This window comes from Euleptes europaea, chromosome 6 (genome assembly GCF_029931775.1).
Source record: "Euleptes europaea isolate rEulEur1 chromosome 6, rEulEur1.hap1, whole genome shotgun sequence".
In the NCBI taxonomy this organism is placed as follows: Eukaryota; Metazoa; Chordata; class Lepidosauria; order Squamata; family Sphaerodactylidae; genus Euleptes; species Euleptes europaea.
The window spans coordinates 93,866,543-93,894,109 of NC_079317.1; the positions used below are offsets into that span (position 1 = coordinate 93,866,543).

The window sequence follows — 27,567 nt, forward strand, 5'->3', positions numbered from 1 at the left end:
TGGAGAAACAAACATGTGCTGCCCACAGAGTAGAGTCCTAATGGGGTGTCATTTACCAAGTGATACTATTTACCTTCATGCCATGAAAAGCTTCACCTGCCCATTCCCACACACTAACGTTAAAAGGCAGGGCATTTTGTTCTCCAGGTTGTTGGCAACCATACACCCATTTATTCCCACATCTCCCATCTTCTGCCTGCAACCTCATACTGCCCATATCAGCTCCACAAAGTAAACTTTAAAGTAGCAGAGCATCTGCTACACAAAGGCCTAGATTCTGTTCCGTGGATTCACACAGCATTATGCATGTTTTCTGAACTTTTTTCAGCATTCTCAATTTTTAAAAAATCAATAAATGTGCTTTGACTATTCTCTCAATCAATTTACCACATGAACTTGTCCTGTTGGATTGAATCCCCAGGCTGGATCATCTGGTCCTTATAGTAGCAGGGACAACCCTCTGGAGAAACACATTTTTCCTCGGTCACTAGGTAGGTCCCCTCAGGACAGCTGCAGCCCTCTGCAGGGGGGGCATTCTGGACAGCACACAGGACATCACGTTCACTCAGAGAACGGCAAGAACTATTACAGAACTTCACTTCATAGCTGTATTCCATTGTTTGGGGACATTCCTTGGAAACATCTTGGCAAGAGAAGTAACATAAGGGTTAGACTGGATTAGGGGTACAGACAGTTGTTTTTAACAGCATCCTCATGAACTTATTTGAATTTTATGCGAAACAAATATGTGTATGTTTAGCCCCAAGCAAAAAGGTCTCCTTTCATAAGAGATGGCCTGGGAGATGTTCCCAGAAGATGAGACAAGTTCCAGTCTCAGAAACACCTACTTGGAAGTAATTTCCCCAAAGACTAAATTTTGGTCTACACCAATAGCTTGGATCGTACGCGGTGTGAATGGAGCTGCACTACATAAGCAGTAACTTTCCTGCCTTCCCTGTCCCCCTTAGTCTTCTATGTCCCTCACTGTGTCCCCATGGGTCAGTGGAACCCAAGAACATCATGAGAGCTGAAGCAGGGGCTGCACTGAAAGGGGGAATTGGACATAAACCTCCCTTCTATGAGCATAAGTGCATAATGCAAGCTGAAAGGGAGAACAGAATTCAAGCCAATAAATATGGCCTCCTTGCAATTCTCTGAGAAGGTGAATCAGCATGAATTGTATGCATCAGGGGCTCTCTGCAAGTACCGTCACTTTTTGAGGGGGACTCTCCTGATTGCAGTTGATTGCAAAAACCATCGCTGCAAAATAGCAGTGGTATCAGTGGCAATCACATGTTATTGGAGACATTCTCTGCACAGATGTGTGTTCAGGGATCATTACAGAGCTTCAGATGGATACAAATTTGATTATGGGAACTAACCTGGGATTATGTGAGGCCAATTCTCACATACATATTTTTCACTCTAAAAGTCAACATCAACTGCATGCATGCATACAACAAATCTATCAACTAGATAGACCTTCAGTAGCTCTCAGATCAGATCAAACAACACTACTTCCAATGGAGGTTGCTCACACATTCAACTGTGAATCATAAGTGTGTGTGTGTGTGTGTGTGTGTGTGTGTGTGTGTGTGTGTGCATCACAGCAGGACAACAGCTTCATACTTGTTAAGGGGACCCATCATATGTCCTGATACATTTTAACTAATTATTTGCAGGTACCAAATAATGTGACATAATATTTCAAAAATATTTATGTGTTTGTATCTTGATAACGAAACACTATGTAGGTGCTTCACAGCATCACTTGAAGGTTTTCCTTATGAAATACATCAGTTTAACTGCATCATATCCATCCAGATAATCAGCGTGTTTTGTACTTTGTTGGTTTTTATTACTAGCGAACGATGAAAGACAATAGCCTGAGAAGTAAAATTTGGTCTAAATAATTTAATATGTGGTCATTATCAAATGATAAACATTTCACTTTATAAGTCTAAAGATTTATATTATGATAATAGAGCTATGATGGTTGTTTCACACAACCAAACAAGTTGGAGTATCCATACGATAAACATAATGTGAATTAATACGTTGACATAGAGAAAAGGTATAGATCTTTGAAGACCTGGAGTCACACAATGAGCTCATTAGAGAGCCCTTTTCCAGGAAGGATCAATGAGCAATATGCACTGGTGCATTCTCATGGAATGAAAAGTCCATATTGATTTCCCATCCAACATAGCACCAAAAACATACCTTTCAAAAAATTTAAATTTGTGGGTGTTAAAATTATTATTAGGTGATAAAATTATTGTTGTCACAGTTGTTATGGTGGTCATGATGATGATGAAAGTATTGATTCCTTTCTGTTGGTGCTAGTGTAATATTTTATTAGAGTAATATTATTCTGTCCTGTTTTTACAATGTCATGGTCAGTGTGAGAAAAAACCTAAACTTCTAATTTGATTTGCAATAGAACAATGGGATTGTTTATATGACAAATTCCTGCCTGGAGAATTGCTTGTGAGAACTGAGTTTTTCATCTAGGCACTTTTGATGAATAGACATTGGCTCAGATCCTCCAAAGCATGTCTGCAGATGGAAGGATTTCTGCCTGCACCTTTCTCACCTGCCCTTTTCCATTGTTGCATAAAATTCTCCCCATGCTCAGGAGCCGCATTTCAAGGGACATTTGGGGCTACAGTAGGAGGAGGGAGGCAGAAAGTTGCTATTTGTGGGCAGAAATCTTTCCATCTGCAGAAATGCTCCATCCAGTGTCACTGACTTTTTGAGTACAGACAAAGGAAAACTGATTCCCAAGCTCACCCCCTGCCAACATCACACAACCACTCTGCACGTGGCCAGCATTTGCTTTTAAAAATCATTCCAAGGAATATTACGTACATGACCAAAGGGACATCTGATATTTTGTTATTTTCACTTTGGTTGTCTAAAATAGCATAAAATGTCTAGAAGTCTTCTCAGGTGTATATGTCAACCTTACCGCAGATACCACTTCTCCAGCCTTTTAGGAGTATTCCTCTTGCAGCGCAACTTCTGGCATAGGTAGAGAATACAGCACAAAGAGCCTCTTCACTGTTCTCAGCATTACAAGTATCATAAGCACAGTTCTAAATACAGAAGCAGATTCTTTGGTAAGGAACAACAGCCCTCCTGTTAAAGGACTGAACAGTAGGGTGGTGCATAATTCCTGAGCTGGATATACAGGGAAATTGCTGGTTCGGCTCATTACCATGATTTCCCGAAACAGTAACACAAATCCAAGATTCTTTGGTAATGAAAACTCCATCCCAAAACAATCCTTCTTTTTATCTGCTCCTGATCTTCAGCTATATTTATTATTTTCATCATTTATATCTAGGCTTACCATGTCCTGTTGGTCCATGGGCGGGAGGTTTCTTGGAGTGTGCGGTGCATGCATGCACCTGGAACGATGCGCCCGCTCGTCTATGTCACTTCCGGTTTACTTGGAAGTGATGCGGACACTCTATCAATCTCGGCCAAAACTCTATGGAAACTGCTGTGCCGAAGTTGCTAGAGTGTCCACATCGCTTCCGGATAAACCCTGAAGCAAAGTAGGCTTGTTGTGCATGCGCGCGTGCACGTGGTTCCCTCCGGCCTTCAGCTGGTCGGCGGGAAGCCCACTGGATTGGTAGGATTTTACCTGCCACCACCGGGCACTTGGCAACCCTATTAATATCCCACCTTTCTCCACAATGGGGACCCAAAACAGCTTACATCATTCTCGCTTCCATTTTATCCTCGCAACAGCCCTGTGAGGTAGGTTAGTCTAAGGGTGTGTGATTGGCCCATAGTCACCCAGTGAGCTTCCACTACAGAGTGGGGATTTGAACCTGGGTCTCTCAGTACCTAATCTGAACCTGTAACCACTATACCACACTGTCTTTTGTAGGGTGGCGGCTGTTGAACAGTAGCAAGCAGCCAGGTCTGGGTAAGTCAAGCAAGTCACATGGTAGCAAGTCACATGGTAGCAAGGTTGTCAGAGGACTTGGCCCTGATGAGTCCTCTCTCAAAGACTAAAACAGCCCTAGAAAGGGCCCTGCCTCCTCCCCCCTGCCTTTTACCAACAGAATTCAAGGTTTGAATGTTTGCAATATTATTGTGGTTGCTTAGCAACTCCCACAATGGGTGGTGCTTAAGGCATTGGTTTCTTAAAGGTACAGGTGCTGCTTCTAACATTTTGGAAGGTTTTAACTACTTTTTTGTTTGCTTGTTTTTAGATTTCAGATTTTTCTGCAAACCTGGGTTTTTTTTTCAGGTTCATGGAAAGATCTGTCTTGTCTGTTCATGCCCCCAGTATCTGGATATAAGAATCCATGGATGGGGGCAGGCTGAGAATTAGACAAATTGATTATGATGATTTCCAAATGTGATCAAAGTGGCTATAAATTATGAGTCAAACCCCTCTGTGGTTCTGATTTGCAGACACTTCTGTATGACCAGGGACTGCTTCCAATTCTTTTCAGTTGTGAAGAAAGCTTTGTATTGGGTCATCCTTGAGCTTTCATCACTGTGAAGGAGATAGTATTTCAGAAGTGCCAGTTTCTAAAGCCTGCATAAGTTCTACATAACCATAAAAGTTCACAGGAGCCCCACAGTCCTCCTTTACACCTGATCACTGTATATCTGAATGTCCAATGTAGTTTCATGTACTAGGAAGGTAGGGCTGGCACCCCGATACATGAATTATGTTGGCTCACTCGATTGGTGATGCACAAGAGGAGACAGCCTTCACAGAAAAATAGGTTCCAGTGCTTCCTTAGCCTGTTATTTTTGTATTTGGAGCAGAACACTGGTCTTCAAACAGGTGGCAGAATAGGAATTTCACTGCCTAACTCAACTGAATGCACAAGAAACTATGCCTGGTACCAGATTATTTAAGATATGGTTAAAATCATGACTCACCTTAACATAAGGATCAGGGTCTATAACAGGATGACAGTTTGCAAATATCCCTCTTGGGTTTGCCAGAAGGGCACACCAATGCTGCCCAAATTTTTCTAACAGAGAAAATGAAGATACCCAAAATGACTTACATAATCTTAATTTCCCTCATGTCTTTTTTTTAAAAACTTTACTAGGAAGATTCACAATTTAAATTGTATGTACTTCTGCTCATACAGGGACACTTAATAGCAGAGAACCAATGGTTACCATTGAAATATCCTGCTGATGAATAAAGCTGTCATTGGTATTCACCACTAATGTTATTACATCATTAACAGCCCAAACCTAAGACCTCAAAGTTATGCTGATGTCTGATTTAGTTGTCACCCTATACCATTCAGAGGCAAGGCCTAGGATAGCACCTGGGCAGGGCATTCCTGGGGAGGGTGGTTGGTTGCGTGGTGGCCAGGAGTGGCACAGCCACACTACCGCCAAAGAGGCTTCTTGGTCACCGCGAAGAACCCCCCCCCCCTTTATTTTTTAAAAATTATAACCGAAAAAGTGCAAAAAAGCCCCATTGACTTTAGCAGGGCTATTCTACCAAAAAAGGTAACGTATCCACACTGCTGTGCCGAGGAATGTTTCTAAAGGCAGCTCTGCCCCTGAGAACACCCCAGGATGCCCCCCCCCCACATTGGCATATGCTTCTTCTTCTGGGATTTAGTTCCTGGAGTGGCAGCGTTGGCAGGGGAGGCCTGTGCAGCTCTGCGCCACCCAGGCGCCAGCGTAAATGCCCTCCATGCCAACATAAGTGTCCCTTATCATGGGATAAATGGGCAGCTGCGCTGGAACAGATGGGTCAGGCTCTGAAGAAGCTTCTGTATGTGCAAAGGTTGCAATAAGTGTAAGACCGATTGATGTCTGTGGGATTTAATTTGGAGTAAACACAAATGGGACTGGGCTACCACACTTTTATATTGTAGGAAGGGGCCAATATCATCTCCTTGTTGCTACATGAACTGCATAAGCCGTCCTTAATACAGAGAAATAGCTGCCACTTATTTTTATCAGGAACCATAAAATGCTGCATTTGGGGAAACTGTGAAGAGGACAGAACCTGTTTTCTGCCATTACGTCTGTAGCAGAATGGCCATAGATTACAGCAAAGCTTTTGACTGTGTGGATCATGAAAAGCTGTGGCTGGTTTTAAAGGAAATGGGTGTGCCACTACATCTGATCATTTTGATGCGCAATCTGTACTCTGGACAAGAGGCCACAGTTAGAACAGAATATGGAGAAACGGAATGGTTTCCAATTGGCAAAGGTGTCAGACAAGGATGTATTTTATCTCCCTATCTCTTCAATCTATATGCAGAACATATAATTAGGAAAGCTGGATTAGATTTAGATGAAGGTGGAGTGAAAATTGGAAGGAGGAACATTAATAATTTGAGATATGTTGATGACACTACATTATTGGCAGAAAATAGTGAAGATTTGAAACAACTACTGCTGAAAGTTAAAAGAGAAAGTGCCAAAGCAGGACTACAGCTGAACATCAAGAAAACAAAAGTAATGACTACAGGAGAATTACACAACTTTAAGGTTGACAATGAGGAAATTGAAATTGTTCAAGACTTTCTATTCCTTGGCTCCACCATCAACCAAAAGGGAAACTTCAGCCAAGAAATCAGAAGGAGATTGAGACTGGGAAGGGCAGCCATGAAGGAGCTAGAAAATATTTTGAAGTGTAAGGATGTGTCACTGGCCACCAAGACTAGATTAATTCATGCCATCGTATTCCCTATTACTATGTATGGGTGTGAAAGCTGGACAGTGAAGAAAGCTGATAGAAAGAAAATAGATTCCTTTGAAATGTGGTGTTGGAGGAGAGTGTTATGGATTCCGTGGACTGTCCAAAAAACAAATCAGTGGGTTATAGATCAAATCAAGCCTGAACTGACCCTTGAAGCTAAAATGACTAAACTGAGGCTATCGTATTTTGGTCACGTCATGAGACGACAAGAGTCACTTGAAAAGACAGCCTTGCTAGGAAAAGTTGAGGGCAGCAGGAAAAGAGGAAGACCCAACAAGAGATGGATTGACTCAATAAAGGAAGCCACGGCCTTCAATTTGCAAGATCTGAGCAAGGCTGTCAAAGATAGGACATTTTGGAAGACTTTCATTCATAGGGTCGCCATGAGTCAGAAGCAACTTGACAGCACTTAACACACACACACAAGTGCACTTAAAAAGAAAGCCTTGGGGTGGCACCTTTATCTTTGCTCTTCAGACAGGGATCCTCAATGCTATCTTGGACATCAGCACAGTTGGCCATAGTCTTCCACGAGTTTCCAAATGCTGAAGCTGAATCTTCCACAATCCCACTGATAGTTCGAAAATCATCAGTCTCTATATTATTGAAATTTCCACAAAGTCCTGAGTAGAATGGGGAGTGAGAAAGCCACAAAATACAAACATCTGTTGTAATCTTATCATAGATTTTTAGAGCTACTCGAAAGTGACAAGGGTAGCACAAGCAATTGCTAGAAACTCTGTAGTAATCTTACCATAGAGTTTCTGGCAATTGCTAGAGTGCTTCCTGCACTCTGAGTACTTCTAGGAATCACCAGGAATTCTATGGTCAGAACTTCCTGTATGTAGATGAGGTCTTAGTTTTATTTATTAGTTTCTGGTGATTCCTACAGCTACCCTATATCACTTCCAAGTTTTCCCCAGAAATGATGTAGACTTGCTGTCAAGGTCACACACCCTTATGTCCCTGCCCCCAACCCTCCCACCTTATCTTTTCAGAAAAGGCTTAGTAAGAATGTTAGACATTCCATTTTTTCTCTAAATGCAAGCTAGGTAGAAGATGGGATGATATGTATGTTTTTTAATAATCTCATTGCATATAATTGTGATTGTAGTTTATTAAATCTATTCAAGAGTAACTTTAAGTACAATTCTTAAAAGACAACATTTGAGTGATCATGGGCTGGGATACAAGGTGTTCACCAAGATCCAAAATGAACAAAGTTCTGATCTCTTTCCTGTCAGATGACTGGTACCTTTTTTTGAATGATCATTCTTCACACAGCCTCATGGTTTAAATGGATTGCTTTAAAACAGTCAAAGAGACTTTTGGTTTGCATGCGCTTATAAGTAATGCCCCCCATGGGTGGGAGCAACTCCATAAGAGAGCAATGACCTTGCTCACTACATTGGGCAGGTGCCACATTGGGGAAGAGCCACAGGTAGCATGTCCAAGAGCCACCTGTGGCTCCCAAGCCACTGAGTATCACTGCTCTAACCAATTTACTTCACTGCAGTTGCATGCAATGGATCTTAGGGTGATCTGCAACCAAAAACACTTTTCCTCCCCAAACCCTTCATTATTGGCCTTCCAGAGAAAATATTCTCTTTAGAAGACAGAAGAATAGAGGACACCAGTCAAAATGATGAAAACCAGGGATCCTATGACTGTTTTGGTTTTAACACCAATAAATCTAAGTCTAAGGGACAGATCTTTAAAATCAAGTTGGACCCAATAATCAAGTAATTTTGAAAACTCTTATAGCAGACAGATAAAAAGTAAGAGGACAAAGTACTATTACCAGATGTTCTATTATGGTAAGTTTCATCTATCACTATGAAGACCTGCATAGTGGGTTTTAGTTGCACTTGAATTTGTATCCGTGAAGATGTCACAATGTTGACATAAAATGTAGACGGTCTGAAGAGGGTGATGCCATCTAATAAAACAACAAAGACATGTCCAGCTACAGATCACATCCAAGCAGAATATATACGTATGGATTAGTCATTCGAAATTAGGAATGAAACTGTATAATGACCTTTAGTTAAGGGCAACACAGCAATAACGTTATTGATATAGACATTTCCACTGGCACATACTCTTATATTCTGCAAAGAAAGAAGAGATATATAAAATGAATTAAAATAAATGAAGCAGATATCCATAGATATTCACAGAAATCTTTCTTCTAGCTGATTTCTGCTGCAACACTCAAAGAATCAGACTTGATCACCTCATGTCTTCCTCCTAAACCTCAGGCATGCATACATTAAGCCTCCCTGTGCCATTTTCCCAATCAACAAAAGTCCCATGTGTACACTATTTGTCCATTGGAGAAACCCATGTGTACATTTTTGGGTTCCCCAACAGGAAAAAAAAATACCACGCCATAGACCATTTCAGGGCACATAAAGGGGAAGGGGGCTGACGCTCCTTCTCCATGCATGCCACAGTCACAGCCTGAATTGGACACCACATACAAGGGAACTGAGGAGAACTTGCAATTCACGGGTTCCAGAACACAGGGTAGAGACCCTGGACCCAACCTCTGTAGTGTGTGATTTGGGTATATTATGTGGTGCTTACCAAAGTTTTCCTCTAACAATTCAAGCCACCAGGAAGTAACACAAACATCCCTGAGGAACCAGAAGGCAATTGGAAACTAATATCCTTTATCTTCAGTAGCTCATAGATTCTGCCCTAGGACTTTGGGCTGAGAGTTCTCCACTGAGGAATCACAATGCACATGGAACATTGCATGAAATTAGAGCAGCACAACCAATAACTAGGGGAATCTTATCACACTAAACTAAAGGTTGTTTTTAGTTGTTATGTAGTGAAAGGGGGGAGAGGGGGAAACAACCATTGTAGGATTTCTTCAGCAGTACAACCTGTTAAGGCACAAACAGTGCTTGCAATTGTAATTTTACTGGCAACTTACAATAACTCCTAATGTGAGTAAGACATTCTTCAAGCATGTCATAGTGTTTGAAGAACCACACTGAACAATCTCTCCAATAATCACAAAGGAACCATCTGTGTCCTGAAAATGAGACACACACAAAAAATACACCATGAATGTTGCCAATGTTCTCTACAAGAGGGATAATAGAAGGGTATTGTGGATAATAGTGATAAGCAGAATATGGATGAAGGAGCAAGCCATACCAGTTTATTTATAATTTTAACTTGGAAAAATTTTTTAACAGTCTATTCCTGAAACAACGGCGTGCGGAGTCGGTGGGTAAGAGGCGCAGCACCGCCTCTTCCTAAGCCGATTTGCGCATGCCGGGGGAACGAAAAAAGCCATTTCACGGCTTTTTTTGTTTTCAACAGGGCTAAAAGCCCTAACCAGTGGCTCCTCCCCCCGCCCCGCCCCTGGAACCTCCCCCCCCCCTGCGCTGGTGCGGCCTCTCTACGCCGTGGCCTGCGCCACAGAGAGGCCATGCCAGCATTGGGGCGAGGCGCAGTCCCGCGGCGCTCGGCCGCCGGTGGGACTGGCCTGACCACCAGCGTAAGTACATGTAATCGCGCGATTACACGCACTTACGCTGGAGGCGAGGTCACGCCACTGCCAAAGAACTTTTGGCCCAATTCTCAGGAATGGGCTGTAAAACTTTTAATTCAGATTGTAGAATTAGAAATAAACAAATATATTAATCTATTTAATATCCATCACCATGATTAATAATCAGAAAAGAGCCGCAGCCCAATGCAACATCTATTTCATCCAGTAAATTTCTGGCCTCTTACATCCAGCAGCTAAGATGCATGTTGACACCAACAATCATGTGCAGGGAGAGATGAGGAGTAGATGCCACATACAATCAATGCACCCCTTCCTAACCTATAACAAGCAATCATTGCTGTCATCATAACATGGGAAGGTACGGGGGGTGGAAAGTGCCATCAAGTCGCAGAAGACTTAACGGCAACCCCATAGAGTTTTCAGGGCAAGAGATGAACAGCAGTGGTTTGCCATTGCCTGTCTCTGTGTAGCAACCCTGGATTTCCTTGGTGGTCTTCCGTCCAAGAATGGACCAACCTTGCTTAGCTTTCAAGATCTGATTAGATCAGGCTAGCCTGGGCCATCCAAGTCAGAACAGGAAGGTTAGACACATTGTATTTCCAAGGAAGATTTTCTTGAAAAAGGCCAGGTTTGTCTACACATCCTTTATGTAGAGTCTGTCTTGGTCACTGAGCCTCCATTAAAGGATGAGTATTTTGGGGTGCGTTGCTCCAGCTTTGTGATATTGCTTATCTGAGGATATCTACCTATCAGGTCTTTTAGAAAAGCCTTTTTAAGGGGTCCATTCTGAGCTATTTGATACTGTTTTGGACATTTGTTCTGTGCAAAATTTGACCAATATTTTAACTGTCTTTTAGATTTGTTTGTTTTAAGTATGATTTTTCACTTTTTATGCTTTCTGGCATTTAATTGTAAGCTGCCCTGGGTCCTACCAGGAGAAGGATGGGGTATCAATATTTTGTATCAGTAAATACATTCCATTTAGGCACAGGTGTGACCTGCACATTTAGGCACACATTTTTAAACAATTTAAAATTGAATGGTGGAAAGTACCTTTTGTGCTGCCAAAAAAAAAAAGCTAAGGATGCTTAAGTCTCAATGGGTATCAAGCACACAGCTAAACACTTAAGCCCCACTGATTTCAATGGCCTTGAGAAATGACTATTTCTGGACCATGTTCAAAATTTGATAGAAGCGCCACGCTTGATGTGACAAAAGTTTCTGATGTGCATACACCCTCAGAGAAAACATAAACTGAGCATGACATACATCTTTAAACACCAATAAACAAACATCTGGTAATCCTTTTTGGATCAGGATTGCCAGACAAATATATGGATGTTCAAAGAAAGTCTGCCTCCCTGACTGATGTATTTGCTGCAGGAAGCACTGGTTTAACAACAACCTTGTACATTTTTGCAATGTAAATCTGGAGCTGCCCTTAACACCTTCCATACAAGTTAGGTTCACTGAACAGTGGTTCAGTAATTGTCTGGGATGTAGTTTGCTTGTTTTCCAAGTGCTTTAGCTGCAAACTACATAGTCCCAGCATTTAAAGGCCAAACAATGAGTGCCAGTTCTTAACTACAAAGCAAACACTGAGTGGACTATTATTATGTGACTGCCATGAGTCCTACTGGATAGCCACTCATTCAGTATTATCACGGAGGACATCTGCACAAGAATTCAGAGTTCCGATTGGACAAAGCATTTAACAAGACTCTTAATCTGAAGTACATCAAGTGATCCCAGTGACCCTTTCCAGTACCTTTTAAAAGATCCCCACAATGTTTTATAAAGCCCACAACACAATAAAAAGATACCTTAGCTAAGACATAGTGGCAGTTGCCATGGAAAATAAATTGTTTCTTATCAAATGTAGTTATGTGAAATCCTCCTTCTACATTGCAATTTCCAGAACAGGGCAATGGTAAGCAAAACCATTTTCCTCCAGTGCAGGTACTACAAAATCAAAAGAGTATTTTAACTTACAGTAACAGTACAGGGATAGCTCTATAGAAACACACAGGACCATCTCAACAGAATCAGGACATTGTCTTCAGATATAGGCTTTTGGAACAGACTACCAAGGAGATGTTAACATGATACTAAGATGGAGTAGTTCTTTCCTTCTGCAACGGTAAGTTAGTAAGCACCCATTGTAAGACCTGAGAAGAAGTGGGTTTACATTTTGGCTAAATTCCACAATATGTCTCTGTAGATTTGTGAAACCTTTTTTATAGATACTTCTGCCTTCCCACATACTGTCCTCAAATATTTTGCAACCCACGTTTAGAGACAAGGCCTTCCCTTCTTATCCGAAGAAAATTAATACAATCCACTGAAGAAGATCTGCAGAACATGTTGTGAGTTTTCTGTAAACTGATATTGTACCTTATTAAGTCTGTCCTCAGTATTGTTTCTCAAATATGCTGGATAGTGAAGGTAAATGACAAGTTATGTTGGAATTTTTATGGGACTTCCTGGCACAGAATTTAAGGGCAAATAGCAATCACCTGAGGTTGGGGACTGGGGAAGGAGGGGGTCTTAAATCTCTTGTGCCAATTTTGTATCTTGAACTGGTCCTGATGAGATATCAGTAGATCAGTAGGAAAACATAAATAAGTGATGCAGCTACACATATTTTTCTCAACAGAGCAAATAGCAGCTTGCTGGCAGTGCTTCCAGATGGGGGGAGAGGCGGAAGCCCCTTCTCCCCAAGCACCACAGTCACAATCAGAATCAAGCCAAATGCATCTGGGAGGCTCCCATCACAAGACCGATACAAGTATGATACAAAGTATCATTTTGATTCATTTATGTACTTTATTTATAATCCACCACCCTCATGGAGACTCTAGGCAGATTAAAGGATAAAGCAGTGCCATCACACGCCAAAAGACAACCAATGAACAATGCAATAGGACCAGGACTATAGAATTAGAGAACAATGAGAACAATAAACTCTAAGGCAAGGTCTACCATAAACAGTACAGAGAGTGGATCACAAGATATGAGAGTGAAGTGAAAGCCAGGTGATGCCTACAATAATTATTGCCATAGACTACAGCCCTATTCCATTTAAATAGAGTCCTCCTGGCTGTTCCATGCTCCTACAGTTCTAATCTGTTTTTAAGATGCCCTCTTGAACAGCAGTAATCCTCAAAAAGGCATTTCTGCAGTATGATAGAAGTGTGGGAGTGTTCCTGACCTCCTCAGGCAAGCCATTCCATAAGATGGGCTCCACCACTGAGAATGCACCCCGATTTTCAGGGTGGCACCTTTAGAAGGCTTTAATAAGATGAGTGATGCTGTTGCAGAGGACATAACAGGGGATGCCATACAGGTATGTGGGTCCAAGGCCATTATAGCCTATGTAAATGATAGCAAGAACTTTGAATTGAACGGAGTATCTGATTGGTAACCAACGGAGTGTCTGCGGAACAGGAATGACATGCATGTTCCACCCGATTCCCAGTAGTAACCATGCTGCAGAGTTCTACACCAGGAGGGATTTCTGAGTTGTCTTTTAGGGCAGACCAATGTAGAGTGCATTATAATATCTGTCCTCAAGGTTAGATTAGCATGGATAGCATGGATCTACATGGCCAGATCAGCTGATGGGGACCCTGAAAGTGCTCATAGCTTCTCCTTTATCAAAAAGTACATTTTAATTTGTGGGTCTTGAACTTTCCAAAGAAGTACATTGGTGTTCAGCTCTTGTGTTAGCTCTGCTAGCATTGGAATAGCTCTTAGTAGTGGTTGAAATTGTACCAACTTGTTACACCACAACTAGCAAGTGTATAACAGTACCAGTTTTGGCAGGCAGTGGAGTAGGTCTCTCCAGCTTTATAGACTTTGCCTTGATAGGTGCAAGGACAGCTGCCAATGGGGATGCATTTTTTGCTGCTGATGTCATCAAGAATTGTTCCTGTTCAAATAGAAGAAGGGAAGACAGTCACTGGATCCTGGGGAGAAGCTTGATCCCTGCCATCATTTGTTTTAGCAATTACTGTAAGCCCAGGTCTCTGCCCATCTCTGTAAAATGGGAATGCTAGGTTCATTGAGAGGATGCAAGAGGTAAGTACTGCAAAGTACTCTGCACAGTTAAAGTACTAAGGAAATAATAATAACACAAGCATAGCTGTTTACCCTTTGCACAGTAGCAGCCACCAGTACATGGGGCTTTACAAACTTTGCTCCTTTCTGGGTTGGAGCAGGTGTCAATACAGGGGTTTCCACATTCCATGTATTCCAGGTTGGTTGGGCATTCTCGGACTGCAAACCCAAACAAAGTAAGTATTTAAATTAGTGACAGGTAGTCACTTCTCAAGCAAATGCACAATTCTAAATCCATATATATGCCCTTCACTTTCCTCAAGGGCAAAAAAAAATCCCTTCATGTACAAAACTAGAATTCTAAGGAGAAATACTGTACAAAAAATGTGCAATAAGCACCCCTTGTTCATTCAGAAGGGTTTGAAGCTTACTGAATCAGGGCAAAATAGAGGGCTGGAGTGGATTAGCATGTGGCTAACCCAGGGAAGACTGAAATATTCCCCTGGACTGAGGAATGGAGTCATCATGAATACCACAGGATACAGCTTAGCCTTCTCCTCCTTATCATTAGGATTGCCAGGTCCTTCTTCACCATCGGTGGGAGGTTTTTGGGGTGGAGCCTAAGGAGGGCAGGGTTTGGGAAGGGGAGGGACTTCAATGCCATAGTGTCCAATTGCCAAAGCGGCCATTTTCTCCAGGTGAACTGATCTCTATCGGCTGGAGATCAGTTGTAATAGCAGGAGATCTTCTGCTATTACCTGGAGGTTGGCAACCCTACTAATCATACTATTTCTCCATGTGCAGAGAACAATCAAGGGGAAGATGGAGGAACATTCAAATATGCAGCCTCTCCCTGCAGTATGAAGTTGTATAGGCTAGGAAAAGCTTCATTTATTTATTTTTATTTTATTAGATGTATATCCTGTCCTTTCCTGACCACAGTCAGGCTCAGGGCAGCTACCAACCAGGATAAATAATCAATTTAAAATGCACACTGTAAACTTTAAAACCTCATAAACCTTGTACATTCTAAAATTCAGTAGGTACCCTATCAATAAAGAACTAAATAAATACAATGCAGTGACGGGAAGAGCCAACAGGAAGGAGCGCAGAAGAAGGTATGGGGAAACAGCTGAAGAAATGAAAGAAGGTAAATAAACATAGTGATAGGAATAGGGATAGTATACACTGAATCATTGCTCCTTTCATATTCATAAAATGTACACATTAATAATGGTACAAAATTATCTTCCACAGTGTTTCCTTTTTCTGTCTTTTCTTCAGGATTCTAATGCATGCCTGTTATACTTGTTACTGGATAAGTTGCACTGGAACAAAAAAGTGCCAATAATATTGTACATATGTTCCTGCTAAGGAGTCTCTCTGATTCTGCTTACTTCTGTTTTTTGGGGGGTGTTCCCCCTCCCCATATCTTGTATCAATCTGGACATGGTAAAACATAAATTAAATAAAATCTATCAGGGTCCTATGGGGGGACTGAGATGGAATTGGTTCTTGTAGGTTATCCGGGCTGTGTGACCATGGTCTTGGTATTTTTGTTCCTGACGTTTCGCCAGCAGCTGTGGCAGGCATCTTCAGAGGAGTAACACTGAAGGACAGTGTCTCTTCTTCAGTTTTACTCCTCTGAAGATGCCGGCCACAGCTGCTGGCGAAACGTCAGGAAAGAAAATACCAAGACCACAGTCACACAGCCAGGATAACCTACAAGAACCAATGAACTCTGACCGTGAAAGCCTTCGACAATATTTTGAGATGGAATTCTTGGGGCCCCATGGTGGCCCGTGGCAGTCCTGCTGGCTACATACAAGGTCTCATGAATTCAATCTAGTTTGTCAAATAAAAATATGCAAATGCACTTTAGTTCCTGGAGCAGTCATCTACAGCTCCAGAAACAATGGACACATTTATGTAATAATTTTCATCTTTCATAATGTTCTGATAAAACTTAAAAGCAAGTCAGACACAACTTAGCTCAGAAGTCCTACAGCTTGTTAGATGGTGCTCGTGAAGCTGTGCGAGTTTTCGAACCCTCACTTACTTACAGCAAAGCTGCTTGGATCTCCATTTTCCAGGGTCTCCCCCCTTGAGGAGACAATCTCGGGAATACTGGCTGAGAGTGCTGCATACACAGCTTGCAATCAGGTTTGAATGAGAAGACTTCTGTGTGCAGTTGCACATGTCATCAGTGCAGGCAGCTACATAATAATCAATGGCAACCACTTTAGAGCAATTTCCAAAGCAGGACAGGGCTTTCTTGCAATTAGATTTCTAAGACAGACAGAGAGAGAGATCTGAGTATCTCATAATATTTTAGCTTTACAGTATACTTTCCACACACAAATAGAGCAGCTTCATTGAGTTTGGTGGAGCTCTACTTTCTTGCTTTTGTTCTTCACGGTTGTTACTGAAGAAAGAGCAAAGGAAAAGAACTGCAGAGCCATTCTGATTCTTTTCACTGGAGGAGGAAGCACCGCATCTGCATCCTTTTGCACACATGGAGCCATTTGCCTTTTATGCATGGGTTATTTCTGTGGCAATCAGAAACAGCATCCAGAAAATGTGGAGAAAACACGGGGAGAGAGCAAAGTGACTTCTAAAGGTCGGAAAAGTCATGCATAATGAAAACGAAGACCCAAAGTAGTCGGGGTGATCACAATGGAAACAAGCCGTGCATAAAAGGCCATTGTCTCAACTAAAGCAAATAGGGAATATTTAGGAGCAGGGAAAGTTCCCTTGCATTGTGGAGTCCTTGCATGCAGTGACCAAATGGAAAGGAGGTCAACATTTACATGCCTTTACTAGTTCAGCAGAAGAGGAAATTTGTTTAGATGCAGCTCATTGTGCCAGGTGAAAAAAAACCTGCATCTTCTGAGATGTCCTTTTCTGTACATTGACACCACCATCCCCAGTCCAAGCCACATTAAACAAAAAATTGGTGTCCCCAACTTCCCTTGAGAGACTTGGACTTTTGTATAACCTGGTTAGACTCTCAGGTGCATGTCCAAATCATAAGCAAGAAATGTCAAACTACATAAGCCTTTCCTAGAAACAAAATGAAACAAAATAGTGCTATATTAAAAAGACTATGAATTTGCTTGCTGGCAGCTGCTAACTGGCATCTGAAGAAGTAGGCTATATCATACAATGGTTTATGCTAAAATTAATTGCTCATCATTTAAGATATCAGCTAGCTCAAACATTATGTATCTCTAACCAGAGCCTATCACTTTGCATCTTATGGGATTGGACTTGACATTAAAACACATACAAGGGTGGAGCTCTGCCTCAAAAATATCCTAGTTCAGCTTGGAATTTATCTAATTTTATCTTTCATTTTCTGTCTTGGTATGTAGTACACTGATATCAAGTAATCACAAGAAGAACACTTTGTTGTACAGACAACCAAGCTAGTGACATACGTATTTACTCTTGCAATTATCTTTCTGACGAGAGGCATATTTGTTTTCTTTATTTTCCTCAGGTACATCCGGGCACTCCTCTGTTGGCTCTTCTACTTTTTGTAGGTTGCCATATTGTCGTGGGAGTAGACGATAGCCTGCAAAACCCCATGATTATTAGAACTGACAAGTGGGAATCCACAAGGACTTGCAGGAGGCAACTCATTTTCCCCTCCGCCACCATTTCCTGTTACCTCTTCCTGACAGCTGCCATAATGTCTCCCTTTTCCCTGCTTCCTTCTGTCCTCCTAGGGTTGCCGACATCTAGATGAGATCTGGAGATCTCTGGGAATCACAACAGATCTCCCAACTAGGGATGTGCATTAGCGTACAGCCGGACCGAAAAAAACTGAAAAAATACCTTTTCGGTATTTTGGAGGAAAGGGTTACTACATGGAGTTTGGCTGGGACAGGGACTGAAAACTGAAGACTGCGCTAGCTCTCAGCTGGGGGCCCGCACAGCCTTCAGTTGTTCCCAACCACAGCCATACTCCTTTTGGAGTACAGCTGGGAAGGGACCGAAAAACTGAAGATTGCACGGGGAGTGAGCACAGCCTTCAATTCTTCCCCGCTGCAGCTCGCTAAGAGCCCAGCGTTCAGCTCTGCACCCCGTATTTTTTGGGTTTGGGATTATTAACCCACTTTTTTTTTTTTCAGGAAAAGCCAAAATAAGAAGTTGGCTTTTTCCAGATTTTTCAAAAATGTCAGGTTCTATTAAACCTGAGCCTGAAAAATTACAAATAAATAAATAAATAAATGGCACACGCCCCTACTTCCAGCTACAGAGATCAGTTCCACTTGAGGGTTGCCAGCTCCAGGTTGGGAAATTCCTGGAGATTTGGGGGTGGAGCCTTGGGAAGGTGAGGTTTGGGAAGGGATTATGCCTCAGCAGGTATAATCCACCCTCCAAAGCAGCCATTTTATCCAGGGAAATTGATCTCTGTTCTCTGGAGAGCAGTTGTAATTCTGGGTAACCCTAGAAAGGACTGGCCCCAATGAGACCTCCCTCAAAGGCAAAAATAGGCCTCGGAAGGACCCTGCCTTCTGCCCTTGGTATTTTACTCACAAAACTCCAGCATGAAATACTGAGGTTCCCTAGCAACAGCCACTGAGGGAATCCGTTGCTTAAAACTAAAGGCGCTCCTTTTATCGTTTTCAGTTTTTTTAAACTCCCCAAAGTATTTTTTTAGACTACAGATTTTTCTGCAAACCTGGGGCGCTTTTCAGGTTTGTAGAAAGATCTGTCTTGTCCATTCACAATTCCAGTCACTGGATTTAAGTATCTTCACATTTGGCCAACATTGCTTCTAGTATATAGATTGTGAGTACTATAAAGTGTTATCAAGTCACAGCCAACTAATGGCAACCCTGTAGTAGTTTTCAGCTGGGGAATTATGCTGTGAATTGTGTATTGTCTAGAGCCCCTTAAAACATTAAGAACTCACACAGTTAATTTAAATAGAAAGGGCTCCTAAAGAGGTGTTGTAAATAAATAAATCTTTGCATGGATTACAGTATGCACATTCTTCTCTATTTAAAGAGAATTAGGAAGAAAACATATGTCCAATAAGTGGATCAATAAGCCTATTCTAATGGAACAAAAATTTAGAATCCTCAATACCAATAGGAAATTTTTACTGCCTATGAAATATTAATACTGAATCATAGGCTTCATCTTGCTGTGGGAACCAATCTGCTTAACTAACTTTCAAAAATCATAATTCAGTTGGGATGAAATGAACTTTACTTCCTGGTTGTGCTTAGCAAAAGTCTGACTCAAATTCACACCAAAGAGAAAAAAGTTAGTTTCACATTCAACCCTGAACGCATGTGAGAAAGCCAATGGTGTACAGCTGATAACATGTTGGGCTGGAAATGATGTAGAGAAAGACCAAGTTTCACATCTCAGTTGTAAATCTTACTAAGCGATCTTATGCCAGTTATTGTCTCTGCTGGGTCATGGTAAAATAGTATAACCTCCATGTTTGCTGTCCTGAGATATTTGGTAAAAGAGCAGGATACCAATAAATTGATTACAAAAATGCTATGTATACATATATATATATATATAAAGACCTTCATACCATTCAAGATCAAATCATTCTTTTGATTGCCATCATAGTTCCCACATAGACCACATGTTTTCTGCCTGTATGTATCTTCTAAATCTAGCTAAAAAGAAAAGCAGACAAAATGAAACTTTTTTTTTCAAGCAGAATTGATCAGAAACATAGCCACATACCAGGAGCATGAAGCCTAATCTTGGGCTGATGATATTTTCTAGTACTTGGAAATTGATCTACAAATATCTATAATAGTAAGATCATCAAATATAAGATTTTCTCCATTTACATTTCTTTTTGGATACGGAACTAATTCTTTTTTTCATTTATTATTTTGGCAACAGAATACTTCTCAGAGAATAAAGTTCTGTACCATGCTGAGGCCACAGTCAAGCTAATTGGTTTGACCACACCTAATTTGAATTATGACCTCGTGATCCAGACATAACATAGCAAATGCTAAGTCTTTATTTAAAATAATACTGCCATATTATTGTCAGTCTCAGCTGCAAGGCTAGAGATAATTCTCCAGAGGACACAAATAATTTAGTAATATGAATGTATCATCTAAAAACAGACTTATGGTGACCTCAGCAAGGGGCTTTCAAGGCAAGTGAGAAGCAGAGGTGGTTTTCCATTGCCCTCCTCTGCAGAGTCTTCCTTGGTAGTGGCTCATCCAAGTACTGACCCTGCTTCGATTCTGAGCTCTAGACAAGATTGGGCTATACCATACCGTTGCACATCCAGAATTAGTAATTCAGAAGAATTAATACTGCTACCACATAGCTGATATTTGTTCATAATACAGCTAGAAAAGTACAGGATGCAAAGTACAGGCTACTCATCACATTTTAGCAATACTAAAACTGGCTAAAATAAATCCAACTAACTGGAGCATCATACTAGTAGAGTGTCACTCCAATCCCACTTGAGAATCAGGCCTAGTTTGGAGGTGACTTGGAAGTAAGTACAAATGTCTTCTATTAGAACACTCTTCAAGCTGAAGGGCAGACGAATTCTAAAACAAAAACAAAGGAAAAGGAAAAATTACAAAATTAGGCAAACCAGTTATTCCATGTTTAAAGAAACCCAACACTGACCTAGTGAGCCCGTGGCGCAGAGTGGTAAGCTGCAGTACTGCAGTCAAAAGCTCTGCTCACAACCTGAGTTCGATCCAGACGGAAGTTGGTTTAAGGTAGCCGGCTCAAGGTTGACTCAGCCTTCCATCCTTCCAAGGTCGGTCAAATGAGTACCCAGCTTGCTGGGGGTAAAGGGAAGATGACTGGGGAAGGCAATGGCAAACCACCCCGTAAACAAAGTCTGCCTAGTAAACGTCGGGATGTGACGTCACCCCATGGATCAGGAATGACCCGGTGCTTGCACAGGGAACCTTTACCTTTACCTTTTTAACACTGACCTATTAATTAAGTCTGAGGGCCATTTATTCACAATATCTATGATCTATAGCCACAGGGCATGAGGCTTCGTAAAGGTGAGTGGCAGCCTAGAAGCCCTAAAAGGGAGGAAAGAGACTGGCTGGCAGGACCAATGAAATCCTATACACAATTATACCTTTCTCAATGTTCAGACAAAGTGCCTACCATATGTACTCCTTTCCAAAGCGTGTGCAGCATCTTGGGCCCAGGAATTGCGGCAGGCAGGAGTAAGGAGATGACTGAATAGTTATTTATTTACAATCTACATTGGTGGACGAGTTTCATAAACAAGTATTAAATTGATGAGTCTTAATTTGAGGCAAGACATTTCAGACCACTGAAATTACCTCACTGGGCAACTAGGCTGAACAACACAGTGGGGAGTTCCCATACCACAGCAGGGGAATATCCGGTAGGGAAGGTTTCTCCAATCACCCGCTCCAATGAAGGAAGAAGCCCCACCTATTAATGTTTATTCTGCTGCACAATTATTGTTTTACCGGTTACTCTTCAGTCTGAGAAATAGCAGCCCTCTATGAGACAAATATTTTTCCTACCTAGAAATGCACAGTTAAATTAAATGATTAATCCTGTTCATTTCCATGAACACATATTCAAAAAAATGAGTGTAGCTGTTTAATGAGGCATGGTTTTATTTGGAAAGGTACATAGCACTCAAAGGATTTGATTCCTGGTTTCACTCAAAAAAGTAAATATCTACATCTTATTTATCAGAAAACCTATGCAGGCACTATCTTGATGAGATCTTGCATACTGTAGTTTGGACAGGCAGATGGGTATCCAGGGAATTAAATGAATAATGATGTCCCCCAAAGGGTTTCTGCACCTCTGCTTGTCAAGCCAGAATAGAAATGTTATTCAAAGATGAGGCTGATATTACCATACATAGTAATCTAGTGTCTATGCTGAGGCAGAGGCAAACAGAAGTTTCATGAAGGGCAAGGAGAAATACAGTAGGGGGGAGGGGTCACTTTAAACCGGGGAGACTAATTTCCATTTAGAAAAGGTGCAGATCCTGAGTTGTGGATCTGCTTAGATATTTCTTGCCCTGGGAAGCAAAAGAAGCTTCATAAGTCTGTGAAAATGTTCTTTATACTCCACTGAGTACTTTGACAGAAACCACCTTCATAGTAGAAATTTCATGTCCAAGGAAAAATGACTCCATCATCATGTATTATCGCCTGCCTCAGCAACTTGTTTCCAACACTTGTTGGTATTCATTGTATAACTAGGGTTGTGCAAAAAAAAGAAAGAAAGAAAAGAAAAGAAAAAGAAAAGAAATAGTAAATTTTGGGTTTGGGTTTATTGGGCCCGATTTTTTTCAGGTAAACCCAAAATGAGCCAAATACCCATACCAGTAAATATCAGTATTCAGCTTATTTTTGGGTTTCCTGGAAAATTCAGGCCCACTATAGTCAGTGGCAATTTTTTGAAGCTCCTGGGGAGTCCCCAAATTGGCAGCGTGGTTCTCCTTCAATGGTCACCAAAGTTTGGTGAACTTTGGGACAGGGCCTGCAAAGGGGTCGCCCCATCCTCCAGGCATTGTCCATTGGTTTTCAGGTTCAAAAGTTCAGTGTTGCTGACGGACTGGAGGAAAGAGCTGATTCCAGACTGGCACCTCAAAGTCTGGGGTCTGCCTTTGTTTCTGGGTCACTTTGCATGATGTCCATACAAATGAGCTTCCAACTGGAGGAAAAAAGCTTAAATATGAGAGAAATAAGGCACAGAAAACATTTCTTTTTGTGGCAAATGACATCCTGTGAGCAGTCCTTAATTGTGCTCATTAAAAATCTGATTCCAAGAGATGGTCACAGTGCGAAGAAACGAAGCCTCTACTCAAGGCAACCTTCTTTTGGAAAGCAGGGGAGTGATATCAGAACCGACTGAAGTCATGACCACAGGAACTGTCTGAAGGAGATTGCTCATCCACATGGATGAAGAAATCTCCTTCAGAACCCTGGTGGGTGGCTGCTGAAGCCAGCTCTTTTAGATGGAGGGTATATCCCTCTGGACAGGACTGGGTGAGCCCCATCTTTTAATTAGCCCTATCTCAAAAGGGCCCCAACTATGGGGCCCTAACAAAACCAATCAAAAAAAGAAAAAGGGGAGAAAGCACAGAGCCATGCCTCTGAGCAAAGTCGAATAGCTAAACCTGAAAAGACGAATAGCTATTTGGCTTTTCCAGGAAGCACCTGTTCAGCTTCGGCTTTATCCCCAGGTTTTGACGTTTAGTAAACCCAAAGCCCAAAATTTACCGAAATGGCTAATTTCGCATTTATTTTCAGTTCAGGTTTATCAATATGCACAACCCTATGTATAAGCATAGATTGTTTTTGTAATTTTTTACATCACAATTATTTTTTAAAATTAATATTAAATGGATGTATTTTATGGAAGTTATACATACTGTGAACTACAATATTGAACCCAGGGGGCTGGGAAGTCAACCTATGCACCACTCTGGAGCTACTACTATAAGCTCAACAAGTGTTGAGAGTGACCTTTCTCTTCTTGAGATGCTGTTGCCAGTCAGAACAGATAATATCGAGCTTGATAGACTACCTGACTCAGCATACCTTCTTGAGAAAACAGAATATTATTAACAGATTTTGAGCCAACTCACGCTTTCCCATTCACTGTGATGCCTGATTTTTTCACCTCCAGAAACACGCCATCTATGTTAGCAGTGAAATAGATAGCAGTCCTATTCTTGACACTTCTTCTGATCTGGATATTGAAGTCCTGATAACTGTCATTGCAGTGTGAAGCAAAAACATATTGGCAAGTTCCAGGGAAGTCAAATTTGACCTGGTCAAATGTCTGGAAGTGGAAATTGCCCCACGTGGAACATTCACTTGCTGTGACTGCAGGACGCTGAACTGCAGAAGACAATCAAGATGGTAAAAACAATAGAGTGCACTGAGGCATTTATTTAGAAGAAGAAAAGTAGGTTTTTACGCCTTTCTTTTCTCTACCATAAGGAGTCTCAAAGTGGCTTACAATCCCATTCCCTTCCTCTCCCCACAACAGGTACCTTGTGAGATAGGTGGGCCTGAGAGAGGTCCAAGATCACCTAGCAGGCTTTGTGTGGAGGAGGGGGGGATCAAACCAGGTTCTCTAGAGTCCATCATTCTGAACAACTACACCATGCTAGCTCTACATAATGCTAAGCCTGAGTAGGAGAGACTGAAATGAGCGAGGGTCAGAGTGGCTGAGGCAAAACCAAAGCAGTTGGACCAGTTGAATTCCACCGTATGACTGATTGCTGTGCCAACCAAGCCTCTGCTCTGAGGGGACTGGGGGAGGAATGTCATTGTGAATTCATTGGTGACATGCCCATGTGACGAGAATTGACTCCTAATTGACAATAATACTGATGGTCTTTGGGGGTAAAATGGATGACGGAGATTAAATATAGTCATACTCCCTCTGTCAAACAACTCTAGCCAATTTTCTGGCCAGGGTTTATAACAAACAAATCAAGCAAATGAATTAGGCCTGAAGCTGTGTGCACAGAGTTGTTCATCATCCAGAGAAGGATACACATAACAAAGATGACTTTTGTATATATACACACTCACTGGAACAAGAACTATGTGGGAATTAATCCCGTGTGATTTACAGTGCAATCCTATACAGAGTTACTCCTGTCTAATACCATTGACATCAATGGATTTAGTGTGGAGTAACTCTGAATAAGGTTGCATTGTTGGAATTAATGCAAGTTAAATGAGTTTACCTACTTTCTCTGGATTGAACTCAATTAGTTAAAGAATACAACCAATTAATTTGCTTCACTTGTGTGGGCTTATTACTGAGACTACTGCAGATTTTCAGCAGGGATCAACTTTTCCTTTTGCCAGTTTGGCATGATGGAGCAGAGGTAAGGTGGAGAAAGATGGGAACACTGTTTTACAGCATTCTTATGTGGTACTTGTAGGAAATATGCCCCCCAAATAGGCTATCAACATTCAAATCAAAATTATTTCTTTCCTCCTCACTGAACTCTGAAAGGTTGTGAAATACTGAAAACAAGGAACTGGAAAGGTTTATTAAAAGGTTATTTTCTTCCAGCCACACAGATTTATAAATAGGGCTAATGTGCCAGGGATAGACAAGTCAGGAGAAACAACAATTGTAAGATTTAATTTAAGAAACAAAAGCAGAGAATATTTGGCACCCCTCTAATGAACTTTGAAGCAGGATCACCTTGAAATCTACAAATCAGAAAATATTGATAGGGGTGTGTACCAATTTTTTTCAGTATTTTTTGGGTTTGGGGTTATCAAACGGAATTTTTTTTTAATCCAGAAAACCCAGGTTTTTCAAAACTTTTTGGGTTAAAAACCTTGAACCTGAAAAATATTGCAAATCCCCACCCCCTGAATTTTTCAGATCTTCCCAGCCACCCGGAGCCCGGAGAAGGGGCAGGGGTGGTTGTCTGTCAGTTCCACCCCACCAGCCTTCTCTGGGGTCCAAAGAAGGCCAGGGGGCATATCTGAAAGCAATCCACCCCCTGCTGCTTCTCCACAGCCTGGAGAAGTGGCGGGATGGATTTCTGTCAGAGGCAGGTAAGTAAGGGAGGAGGGAAGAAGGGAGGGGGAAAGTGGTGGCAGGCCAATGCAGCCTGAATAATGCTTGGCAAGGGAAGACATTATTCGGGATCCACTTTTTTGGCTCCCTTTATTGCCGCCTATTTTCCACATGGCTAAAAAAAAAAACCAAAAAATTCCAAAAAGGTTTTTTGTTTTTAATTCGTATATCAATATGCACACCCCTAGCTATTGACACACTACAGGAAAATGTAGGATATCAAACATTTGGCTTCCATGACAAATTCCTCTCAGGCCGTTGAATGGACGAAAAGGATAAAAACTATGAACTAGCACATCAGTGGTCAAACTTTTAGTGTGAATTGAAACAATAAATTCTCTGCAAGTATTCTCACCATGTAATTTAATTACATATTCAACACTTCTACAAAAATATGCACATAAAAAAATTAACACATGACTTCATTTTGTATAGCACAGATGATCCCCTTCAAGTCTTTTCTTGTTAGTTAGTTGTAGGTTTATGTCCACCAAGAATTCTAAGGGCTGGTAAAGAAAGATGCCCAACACACACACACACACACCCCAAAAAAAACTGTGGAGGGTGTACACATGCATTACCCAGTTCTTGTCCCTTTAGAATACATGGAAGTGGGTACCTGGAAAGAATTGAGCCTCTGCTCAAAGGAACCTGAAGGAAAAATACATTCATGTGCCCTGCACAATTGACAGCACGTACCCAATTTTGTGTTCCATTATCTCAGAATACAAATCACTGCTTAAGAAATTTTCCTAATACTGGAGGAGCAAAATGATTGACCTTATATAATGCAACTGAAATATAATGCAACTGAAATATAATGCAGCTAAAACCGCAGTTGGGCCCTTTTATCTCCCATTGCTTTCAATGAAATAGCTAAGAATGTGTTCATTTCTCCCTCGCTAAAATCAGTGGAATTGAACACCAACTTTGATGATGCTGAATCACACATAAAGTGATTTCATTTGCAGTATGAGATTATACAGACTGGATCCGATATTTAAAAACATCTAGATGAAGAATATTATGAGATTTTTCTTACCTATATGTACTGGTGTTCTGCCTTTGCAGCAACTGCAGAGTAAGCACAAGATCCATAACTGGCATCCTTTCTTCATGGTGCTACGGGATATACAAGGTGGTAACATGAAAAATCTCTCAAGAATGGTTTTATTTCCTAGTGTATAGGCACATTTTTATAGCCTAGTTATTCTGGCTTGTGAACAGAAACATAGAGGGCAGGGCCCTTACAAGGTGGAGCATTAAATTTTTTCCTTCACTGATTTATGAGGACTGAAAAGGAACGTATTCTTCTTTCAGATTTAAAACGACTAAGGTATTTGTTTCCTGGATTCTATCATGTTGAATTTAACCTTTGACTTTACTTGGATTCCAAACTGTTTCACCTCCAGTCAAGGGTCAAGAAGCTCTTCCCAGCAGGATGAAAAGTAGTCTTGATCATTGTCAGTGGTCCCATCTCTATGGGAAGGAGCTCTGTGTGTCTGGCTTTCATGACCGCTTGTTCATATTACTCAGTACTCTGTATCAAATGGTTCAATACCTGCATTCCAAGGAAACTATCAAGGCGACTCTTGGTTTTTTAAACTTTTACTGTCACCATTTTTACTGCATCTAAAGCCTAGTCATCAGAAACATCAGATGAGGTGGTAAA

At 41.3% G+C, this 27,567-nt stretch overlaps 1 protein-coding gene across 1 annotated transcript in view; it reads right to left on the minus strand.

Annotated features, from left to right (window-relative positions):
• Nucleotides 1-27,013, minus strand: part of LOC130479565 (mucin-5B-like) — a 75,677-nt gene extending 48,664 nt beyond the window's left edge. Inside the window, exons 1-16 of the mRNA XM_056851962.1 lie at nt 26,938-27,013; nt 23,926-24,181; nt 20,749-20,863; nt 19,867-19,954; nt 17,744-17,880; nt 16,367-16,592; nt 14,397-14,522; nt 14,058-14,175; nt 12,068-12,206; nt 9,657-9,758; nt 8,754-8,823; nt 8,514-8,651; nt 7,171-7,335; nt 4,915-5,009; nt 2,972-3,098; nt 388-643 (exon numbers count right to left, since the gene is read on the minus strand). Coding sequence (XP_056707940.1) covers nt 388-643; nt 2,972-3,098; nt 4,915-5,009; nt 7,171-7,335; nt 8,514-8,651; nt 8,754-8,823; nt 9,657-9,758; nt 12,068-12,206; nt 14,058-14,175; nt 14,397-14,522; nt 16,367-16,592; nt 17,744-17,880; nt 19,867-19,954; nt 20,749-20,863; nt 23,926-24,181; nt 26,938-27,013 — 2,234 coding nt within the window. The remainder of the gene's footprint in view (nt 1-387; nt 644-2,971; nt 3,099-4,914; nt 5,010-7,170; nt 7,336-8,513; nt 8,652-8,753; nt 8,824-9,656; nt 9,759-12,067; nt 12,207-14,057; nt 14,176-14,396; nt 14,523-16,366; nt 16,593-17,743; nt 17,881-19,866; nt 19,955-20,748; nt 20,864-23,925; nt 24,182-26,937) is intronic.
• Between the last annotated feature and the right edge of the window lie 554 nt (nt 27,014-27,567).